The sequence below is a fragment of the Magnolia sinica genome, chromosome 14 (assembly GCF_029962835.1).
Source record: "Magnolia sinica isolate HGM2019 chromosome 14, MsV1, whole genome shotgun sequence".
Classification (NCBI taxonomy): domain Eukaryota; kingdom Viridiplantae; phylum Streptophyta; class Magnoliopsida; order Magnoliales; family Magnoliaceae; genus Magnolia; species Magnolia sinica.
In genome coordinates, this window is record NC_080586.1 from 69,755,939 (window position 1) to 69,766,775 (window position 10,837).

At 40.5% G+C, this 10,837-nt stretch overlaps 1 protein-coding gene across 1 annotated transcript; it reads right to left on the reverse strand.

Moving 5' to 3' along the window:
- Nucleotides 1-360: 360 nt before the first annotated feature.
- On the reverse strand, nucleotides 361-2,911 carry LOC131226098 (heavy metal-associated isoprenylated plant protein 32-like). Its single transcript, XM_058221788.1, has 3 exons — nucleotides 2,564-2,911; nucleotides 2,259-2,334; nucleotides 361-2,043 (listed from the first exon to the last, which is right to left on the reverse strand). Exons 1-3 carry the CDS (start codon nucleotides 2,591-2,593, stop codon nucleotides 812-814), a joined length of 1,338 nt encoding a protein of 445 aa, XP_058077771.1. The 5' UTR covers nucleotides 2,594-2,911; the 3' UTR covers nucleotides 361-811.
- Nucleotides 2,912-10,837: the final 7,926 nt, after the last annotated feature.

Sequence of the window (10,837 nt, forward strand, 5' to 3'; positions counted from 1 at the left end):
CGTATACAAAGGCAGAGCATCATATGACCCTCCATGATAGCCAGTGACACCTTTTTGATACTCTACCACCACAAGAGACTTGATACGCAGTCCCCCAGAAATTTAATTAGTTGAACAATCGTAATCTCCGACCAGTAGGCAACTGCTTTGATGACATCAAACCATCAGATATCTTTCATTTTAACCATCCAATATCCACCAATTCAGCAGTTACATTCTCTAGTTTATGATACACCTAAACTCGATCCATCCATTGTATGCCACAAGAACAATTTCCCAGCGTCAGAGTATCATCCATCACACTTTGCCAGAGTATCAAAGCATAACATAAATATAAAAAGATAAAAGACGATGAGAGTCTTGCAATGGATAAGAGGCTTGCAGTCATATATATTATTCTCAGCTTAAGCTTTATAAACACATTGACACATATACCTCTATCTCATAAAAGCAAGAGGCAAGATGCCTCTCTTCTCCTATCTCTACCTCTCCTTATATTCAGTAATATAAGTCGTCCACCACCCTTTAATACCCTATATTTTAATTTATAATCTAAGCTAATGGATATATCAATAGATATTATATTTTTAATACTATGCCAAACTCAAATTAAAAATTAAAATAAAGCTAAACACCCAACTTATATGTATATGCGCCGGCCGGGCCGGCGGCGCATATTGTCCGGTGTGCATATGCATATCTGGAATGATCATCAACAACAAACATAGCGAAATATGGCCCACCACACCCACACCCACACACCCAAAACCAAGCACAACGGGAAAATTCGCCTCCAGCGGGGACGTCTCAGTCACATTATGGCACAACCACTAGCATTCTCATCGCTGAAGTAACTATAAGGAGGCGGAGGCGGCGGTTGGTACTGTGCCGGCATGTAGGCCACCTGCGGTTGCTGGCGGGCATACATCATCGGCTGGAACCGCTCATTCCCATTCTGCCGCTGCTGCTGCTGCTGCATCATCAATGCCATTAGCTGCTGCTGCTGCTGCTGCTGTTGCTGCTGCTGGTTGTAGAAGGGATTTCCAGGGACGACTTCAGGGCCGGCGCCCTGGAAGTATCCGCCAGCATTCATTGCCGAAGCTGGCATACCTTGAACAGCTGGGATGTTGCCCATCTGGCCCATGGGAATGTTCATCTGGCTCATATTTCTTACCCCACCACCAGCCAGATTAAGATCTTGCAAGCCCTGAGCCATGTTATTCATTTGATGGCCCACCTCATTTTTGGCCCCACCTCCCCCTTTCTTATTACCACCACCACCACCACCACCACCACCACCATTATTGTTTCCAGTGGCATTCTTGTTATTTCCATTGCCACCATTCTTGTTATCCTGTGGCCCACCATTCTTAGCCCCATTCTTTTGGGGGCCACCACCTCCACCTTGATTTTGATTTCCCCCATTGTTACCACCACCACCCTTCTTCCCACCATTGCCATTTTTAGCATCATTATTTCCACCATTGCCCTTGGCCTGCACATTTACATTCCCACCCTTGGGGAGCTGCTGTTGAACATTTGGGACCACCCCACCAAGACCATTCATGCCTTTCATCTTCTGATGGATCTTCATCAGCTCCTCTTCATCATCGAAACCATCATCATCATCATCATCAAAATCATCAGCATCTAAGTCATCAAAATCATCACTCCCATAATCGTCAAAATCACCATCATCCTCGAACTTGACAGATTTCTGGTCCTTGAAGGGCAGACCTAAGCCTTTGAATTGGGGTAGCTTCAAACCTTTAATCTGTTGCTGCAGCTGCTGCTGCTGCTGCTTTGGCTGTTGGGCTTTTTGATCTTTTCCACCCTTTTGAGATTTCCCATCTTTCTGGCCTTTGCCATTATCGATTTGCATGTTCTGAAACTGGCCTTTGGGCTGGTTGCCTCCACCCTTTGAACCCCATATCTCTGCATGTTTCCCACCCTTCTGCAGCTTTTTTATTAGGGTAGAAGGGTCAACATCACCTGAAACAGTCACCTTCCCCTGCTCTGCATCTATACTGGTTGTATACACCCCTAAAAACCCATATAAAAAATTTTAAAAATTAAAATAATCCATTAAAATATACCCCCTAAAATTGATACTTCCACCCCAACAGGACTAACTTGGTATTAAAAAAAAAAAAAAAGGTTCTTTTTTTCAGTTCTTTTGATGATGAAGTCAGCCATTTGGAGTGGAAGTAACATTCCAATGGGGTAATTTCTCAAAAAAAAAAAGAGTGAGGAAATACCATCAATCTTTTGAAGAAGTTTCTTCACCTTCTGCTTACATCCATCACAGTGTATGTGTACCTTAAGAACACAAGTCTACAAAAAAAAAAAAAAAAAGGCAAGAAAAGTAAAGAAAAAGAAAACCCAAGGAAACCAAAATCAGAACAGACACTAGAAAGGAAAAAACAGAAACAAAAAACAAAAGAAAAGAGGAAAGGAAGAAAGGAAGAGAAGAATGTTTAAAGGAAAAAACCAAGAAAAGAAAAGGAGGAAAAGAGGAATTAATATGTTTTAGTTAGAAAGAAGCAAACGCAAGATAGGGTACCTGAATCTTCAAGAACTCTTCCTTACTCATTCCTCCAAATGCAAGCACCAAAATTGCTTACAACAGAGAGAGAGACAGAGATCTGATGAAAGTGGAGAAGGTGAATCAACGAAAATCCACAAAGAGATCTTTTCCTTGGTGGGTTTTTTTCCAGAGAGAGAGGGGGTTTAAAGGAGACAGACACGACTAAAATGCCGCTGCTGCCATGTCTAAGCACAGAAACAGGGAGAGGGTTTTGGAGAGAACCAGAGACAGAGAGAAGGTTTTGAAGAGAGCCAGACACAGAGAGTGTGTTTTTGAGAGAGCCAAATACAGAGTGGGTTTTTAGAGAGAGATTTTTTTACTGGAGAGAGCAAGTTCTAGCCTTCTCTCTTTTGACCATGTTTTCAAGCTTTTTTTTATTTTTATTTTTTGTTTGGTGAGATTGAGGAGGGTGACAAATATCACCGAGATTTGCAAAATATCTCGATATTTTAACGATATTTCAGAAAATCTCGAAAATTTTATTTTTATTTGCTTTTATATTTTCCGGGTTAGCTTGTTAGCGCACACACATGTTAGTACACACACTCCAAACGAAAATTTTATTGCGGTGTTATAGATACATTACCTTGAAAATAGTAAAAACTTGTGTGTATATAAAATAAGTTTAATTTATAATAATTTACAATAGATATTTTTAAATATTTTTACTTATGGCGATATTTTTCGGTTAATATGGCTAGAAAATTTTTTTTAATCTCTCGAGAAATTCTGGACGATAAATTGACGAGAAGGAGATTTGTGATATGGACTGTTTGGCTTGGCTTACCTGATAGATTCGGCTTGTGATTATCGGCTCCCAATTTCAAATACTATATCTTCAAGCCGCTAAACGATAATGTCACACGAGCGAACTTGGTACTCGTGTAAGAGATCAGTGACGTTCATACTGTTTTCCCTCAGGTGTTTGTCTATTATTATAAAAATCAGGATGACTCATTAAGCATGTGAGCCACAATTCAATATTGATCTTAGACCGTTGGTAATACCTTTTTAATCATCTGTTAGAAATGATGTGCTATAACTCCAGAGAAAGAATATGAACTGTTGAGACTGTATGATGAACGTGATGGATTTGTCATAAATATGCTAGATTGTCATGTGTGGTAGATTTTATTTGTAGCGCTTGGAGATGCTGCGACTGTAATTGAAATTTACCCGCATGCTAACCTCCTCAGATCAGGTGAATGAGAATAGTCACGGTAAGAAAGCGAGGTCATTAATAAAAGATTTGCTAGAAGGCATCCCCACGCACTACTGTATACAAGTCGAGGGATCTTAGCCGTTAGATCCGTATACTTTTCATGAATTAAACGGTTTACATGATGGTTTCTCAAAGTCTATGAAGGATAAACAGATTTATTTTTTAATCGGTTGAATTGCATCAGAACTTTGATTATCCAATGGTTAGTAAACTGTCCATATTTAACGTAAAAGATCAAATGATCAAAAGGTTATAATTTCTTGTATATATCTTATCCAAGGCGAGGCTCAACATATGAACGGCTTAGATCATTCAAATAAAACTCCAGATGCAATGGATAAAGTCCCAACTTATCCTAAACTGATACATGTGGATATACCACAATATTTCTACCCTTCATCTCCTGGGTCCCACTTTCTATGGGAGATGCTCTGATAATCAGGTATGTCTGATGAGAATGTAGGTCGGAAGTGTGTAAATAGTATTGATTTGATTGAGGCCCACCTGATGGACGGCCAGCTCGCACGCGCGTATGGAGAGTGAAGCCAAGTAAATGGATATTCGCGCGAGCAGCTGTAGAAGGGTTATAAGAGAGTAGGAAAGGTGAAATGAATCTGTCAGATAAACTCGCTGAACATAGGTGTATATAATAAAGAGGATATTAATGTCTTTATGTTGGTGTAATTACTAAAATATCTTTTCTTTTTAACACTTTTTACAATAATACCCAAAAGCTCAATTGGCACTTGGCACACATGTGTGAGATCCTCTCCCTGGAAAGTGCTCCTGCGGCACAGGTAGAGAGATCCAGACCCTTCACCAAGCAGGCCACCCCATATGGAGCATGGACCAAAACCCGCCATTTTGGGTGTCGGGCGGGTCGGACGGGGATTGCGTCCTACCCCGGCCCGTCTCTAGCCCCGAACGGGCGGTTCCGTGGGCGGACCCACCGTGATGCATCTGTTTATCTATGCCGTGAATCCCTTGTATTATGTCATTTTAAGCAAGTATACAAAAATAAGTAAGATCCAACATTCAAGTGGACAACACCGAATATGACCCTTGCATTTAATGCAACTGGCATTTAATGTAACCAAGCTTATTATTTTGTGTGGTCCACTTAAGCGTTGGATCTGCCTCATTTTTTTGTTCATGCCTTGGAATTATATGTGAAAAGTGATGAACGGCATGGATAAACAGATACATCACGGTGGGCCCGCCCACAGAACCGCCCGTTCGGGGCTAGAGATGGGCGGGGGCAGGTCGCAATCCGCGTCCGGGCGGGTCACGGGTGGAATCGGATTGCGTAGTGTAGAATACAGTACTGAGTCCGTACTGTATATACAGGTAAAACCCTGTGGGCCCCACCATGATGTATGTGTTTTATCCGCGCCGTTCATTCATTTTTTCAGATCATGTTAGAGCATTTTCTCAAGCAAAGGAAGATTCAAAACTAAGTGTACCACACAGGAAATAGTGGGCATCATTATCTCCACTGCTGCTTGTGGTGTGGCCCACTTGAAAATTGAATAGAATTATTTAAGAGCTCATGCCCTAAAATAATCTTTAAAAAATGAATGAATGGAGTAGATAAAACACATACATCATGATGTGGCTTACAGAGTCTTGCCAGTTATACACACCACCGACACTAGGCAATCCGAGTCCGTCATGGTATGGAAAATGGACGGACAAAAGAATTCCAAATGTGTCCATTTTCCACGTGTAGGTGGGGCCCACTTGATGGTGAACCGGCTTGGCAGTTTCCTTGGAGGACATACGCGGTGGGGACTCCAAATGAACGGCATATATCATGCACGCGCGTAAACTCTGTTGGGCCCACCGTGAGTGTATGTGGTTTATCCACTCCGTCCATCCGTTGTTCTAGCTCAGTTTAGGGGTTGATACCAAAATTGAAGTGTATCCAAACATCAAGTGGGCCACACCAAAATGAAAAGGAGGGAATAACGATTTCCACCGTCGAAACATTCCTAGGCCCCCACAACATAAGATCACACAGATATGGATGAAGGAAAAACACAAATATCAGCTTGATCCAAAACTTCCGTAGCTCCTAAGAATTTTTTTTCAATGGTAGAGATTCAATTCACATTGTTTCCTGTGGTGTGGTCTACTTGAGCTCTGGATATACTTAATGTTTTGGATCAAGCCTAAAATTATATGGTAAAATGGATGGGCGGGATGGTTAAAATATATAAATCACAGTGGGCCCCACAGAGTTTACTCAGTACCCAATCAGTCGAGTTGATCAAATCAACCCGAACCGACTGAGTTATTTCCGAGTCTAATATTTATTTTTATTATTATTTTATTATTATTTATTTTTTGAAAATGATTGTAATTGAAGCTCATGAGATTTGAATGAAATCTCATAACTAACCATTTGAATCTCTCAATGTCACTTCAGTTTTACAGTTCCTCAAGAAGCAATGATCACGTTTCCTGTCCATGTCTTTTAACTTTAAGGTTGGCCGGTATTACAACCTTTGGATCTTGGTCATCTTCTGGAAATCTAGACCGTCTATGTGATGGGTCTTCTCATGGATGGTACACCCAATAATGAAACTCCAAGATTAGCATATTTTATGGGAGAGTGATCAAACGTCTGTGATCTTCCAATCTTGATAAATTTTGAGGGTGCCACCATCATCTGTGTATTTCGTAAAATCAACGGTTTGGATCACCGAACATAGACCTACATCAAACGGCTATAGTCCCCCACATATCCTATGACTAAAATGCCCTTTAATTTTTTAAGATGGTAAAGTCGAAAATTGTAGAACCTGCATGGGATACATGTATGTGATCTAAAATGGTCTAACAAATGCAACCCAATGCAATAATCAAATGAGCCAAAAATCCAAATGATTCCTATCATATGGTTGGCCGAAACATTAAAAGAAAACAACAACAATAACAAAACCCAAAAAAATTCAAATCCTCGTGGGCTCCACGGTTCTCTATTTACAAATTTTCTAAAGGCAAATAAAAAAACAGAATGCATTAAGCTATTTCTTATTGGAAATTATACAGATTAATGTATTTCTGTATAATGTGGAAACCGAAAATTGTAAAATAATTTGAAATCGGGACAGGCTGGAGCACATCTAAAACGCTGTCCTTAAAGCGTTATTTGCCCCTACTCAAGTGAATTGAGTATGCCGATAGGTTACAGGCAAACAGCTTCTAGGATACGACGAGCCTGGTGTGGGTCTGCGTTCAGCAAACACGAAGGCCCACCAAATGGAACTCAATCACACACTTTTTGGCAGTATTACAGTATAAAAGAAAAATCTCAAAAGAAGAAGAAAAGAAGACAAAAGGTAGTTTCGACTTCTGCACAGATCAGTTCAAATCTTCAGCCACTGGTTCAGTTGAACCGTCCTAGACCACACCGCTGGTTTGTTCTTCAAGCTAAGGTTTAAGCCTTGCTATGTTACTAGAAACACTAGAATATATAAGTGAAGAGGGGCTAGCTGTCTCAGTTCGTATAGGTTTGCTGGAGTGAGTTGAGATGATTTAGAAACCCATCCAAGTCCTCCTTTTATAGGCTATAGTGGCTAGGGGGTTATGGTCTAGAGACTTAAATTTCATTAAGTCATTTCTGGCTGTTGAAAAACTAGCCGTTTTTTTACTGTTGTGCATGGGCCATTAATCTGCTGCATACTGACTGTTGTGAGACAACAGCTAGCCGTTTTCTAGCTGTTGGGCTAGCTATGCAGCAGTTACAGCTGGACCCTGCACTAATGGCTCAGCTGTTACAGTTTCTGTTGCAACAGCTCTTTTCAGTCCCTCTATTTATACTGAGAGATTTCTCTCCCAGTCCTTTAGTCTCTCTGCTAACCAGTCACCCACCATAGCCACTTAGTCGCACAGCGACTCGCACACGTCTCGCTCCGGTTCGCTCAAGGTCGCTAAGGAGCGACCCTCTGCGACACGATGCGGACGTACGCCACTACAGCCACACTGCCTCACATGCCCACGCCCTCGCACCGAGCCCGTATCCGAGCCCGAGCACGTGCACGAGACGCACTGGAACAAGCAAGGTCCATAATCCACGGACTAGGTAGGTAAATATTATAATACTCCACATTCTTCATATAAATCACAAATTTTTCTCTTCCCTTTTCCATGTGGGACTATTCCCAAAAACCCACAGAAAGGTATTTTTCAAAACAACTTTTTATATATTATATATTATTTTATTATTAAAATATATTTTATTAAAATCAATATTTTTTTGTAACATTTCTTCCCTCAAAATGAAATTGACTGCTAATGAATTAACAAGGCATTTTTTTATTAAAATGACAACTATGGTGTGAAATCGTATTCCAATCTCTCTACCTAACGGAGCTTATTAAGCCAAAATGTCATCACTTCTGCTTGCATTGGGCTCGTTTCGGAGCTGGTAAATGGAGGTAAATGGGGAATGAAATTGGAGGTAAAAAATGAATTGAGAGTATATGACTTATTCAATTATGTTTGGACGAGAGTAAATGAAATGCATTTGAAATTCAAATACTGTTTGAATAGGACTGAATGAGAGAAATTGAAATACATTAAGATTTTCCAATATATTGGTAGTAACATATATGATATCCTAATCAACATTAATATCCCAAATTAATATACATATATGATATTTAATAAAGTGATTGTAATAAGTCCATTGATATATGTGCTTTAGTAAAAAAATGGGAAAAAAAAATTAATATTAAGTGGACCACAAACATAAAGATCATAAATAATTGACTTGCCAATATTTGTTAACCATCCATTTAGATTGGAAACCTTTGAATGATTTGAATCATTTTATTAGTACAATTTTAATAATATAGCTAATAATTGGATAGTGACACCTCTGTTTAATGACATGACTCTTCATGAGAGCCTAAAAAGCCATTTCATCCCATTTACTTCTAAATTTATCTTTTGAGAGAGGATTTCATTTACGGGCTTATTTACTCTTAATTTATTTTATTTTCATGCATTTACTCATACTCAAACAGGCGTCAAGAGTCGTTTACCTCCAATTCCTTCCATTAACCTTTATTACCCAACCAAATGACCCCTAATTACTAATGAAAAGAATTTCAAATTACCTAAAGCTCTAAATTTTAGGCTGTATTTTGATAGAGAAAACTAAAAGCCTAAAACGGACAAGGATTCCAGCATAAATGAAAATCTGTAAGTCCGTTGTGATTAATGATTATCTTACTTCATTGCTTTTGGATTTTGATTGAGAGATCTTTAATGCATGGTCCATCTATGTTGGACCACTAAACTTAGGCCCACCGTTGTGATTTATGATTTTCTTACTTTCATTGGTTTTGGATTTTGATTGAGAGATCTTTAATGCATGGTCCATCTATGTTGGACCACTAAACTTAGGCCCACTTGCAGAAATTGAAAGCTAGAATACGAACACTCAACCAGCTAGGTACAGTACTATTTTCATATGACAAAATTGAATTAGCGTACTCAACAATAATAAAATTGATATTTTAACAGTTATAAATCAAGATCTTCCTTTTACGAAATTGTAATAGAAATTACTTGATCGATTGGCCAGGTGTCCTTAACTGTGACGAAGCAGCCTAGGTTAGTAATGCAGGACAAACTAACCACTTACTTTAAAAGCTCAAACTAATAGTGTCGTGAATCAATCCCTTTATCTTATGGCTTAAGCCCCACATAACATGTGTTCCACCTCGCGTGAGCCACCTGCCTTGTACAGATGAGGCCTACCTCACACAACCCATCCGCCTCATACAAGCCACCCACCCCGAGTGTGCTCCCGCATCCCACGGGCCACCCCACTCGAATCCGATGTGAAAATGCCCTTGCATTAGTTAGCCTCTCATGGCTCATGTATCATTAGGGGTGTACATTGAGTCAAACCAACTTGGCCACTAGCTGACCTCAGCTCGAACTCAACTCGGCTCGGTCCTCAAGCTTGACTGGCCAGCTCGGCTCGGTTCGGTCAGCAGCTCGGGCCAATTCGAGCCGAGTTCGCCATTACAGCATTTTCACAAATACCTGGACCACACCTTCAAAATCTCACTATATTTGAGATAGCAGCAATGGTTTTACAAGTATTTTATCAAATACTTTCTAAGCAACATAAAAATTAACAAAAAAATGGTGTTGGTTTCACATACATACCTTCCTTGCCACCAGCCACAGTTCTTTGAGTCATTTCATCAAATACTTGGTGAGCAACATCAATATCAAAGTAACTGAGTCACTGAACTGGTTCGATTCAAGCTGGGGCCATCTTGAACTCATTTTCGAGCTCAAAAAATCAGCTCGACTCGGCTCGAACTCAGCTTCGAACTGAGTCGAATCAAGCTTTTTCGAGTTGAGTCGAGCGAGCTAACCGAGCTAGCTCGGTTCGTGTACACATCGATGTATCATGCCCGCCCCAAAGACATCGGGGCATTGAGAGAGGTTGGCAACAGGTGGGTCCAACCATAGCATTTCATGTCCCCTAGCCCAACATAGGGCCTGTAAAATATGACCATCGATAGCCCAGGCATGATTATAAGTGCCCATCGATAAATGGGCTGGACCAAGGCCTCAGATTTACTCCAGCCATCTTGGGCATGAAGCCGAAAAACCAATTACAAAACAGGTGAGAGAGACACGAGGATGGGACCGTATGCCTGATCTATCACACCCCCAGCCAAGCCCAGCAAGCCTCGTCTGCAATTCCCACAGGTTCCACCCAAGCTCATGACTCACGGACAAATACAATAACCTGGGCCTTCGACATTGATAAGCAACAAACGACCACCAGGACCCAAAATAATAAATGTCCAACCAATCAATGGCCCACCCTATCCTCCTACCTGCCAAACAAATGATCGTCACACTCATCTCCTGTCAGTGGGAGTTGTTCTGTGATGAAACTGATACTGTCCCTGACAACATTATCTTGATAATATAAATTTCATATCCCATCATGGGAAAGGAAAGGTCCACCTTCACATGCGTCGGCCCAT

Excerpts from the sequence above, each read along its gene's own strand:
- LOC131226098 (XM_058221788.1), bottom strand. The coding sequence starts at position 2,593 with ATGAGTAAGGAAGAGTTCTTGAAGATTCAG. Across the intron at positions 2,335-2,563 it reads AAGAGTTCTTGAAGATTCAG|ACTTGTGTTCTTAAGGTACA; the intron begins GTACCCTATCTT and ends TTTTTTTTGTAG. Across the intron at positions 2,044-2,258 it reads ACTTCTTCAAAAGATTGATG|GGGTGTATACAACCAGTATA; the intron begins GTATTTCCTCAC and ends ATGGGTTTTTAG.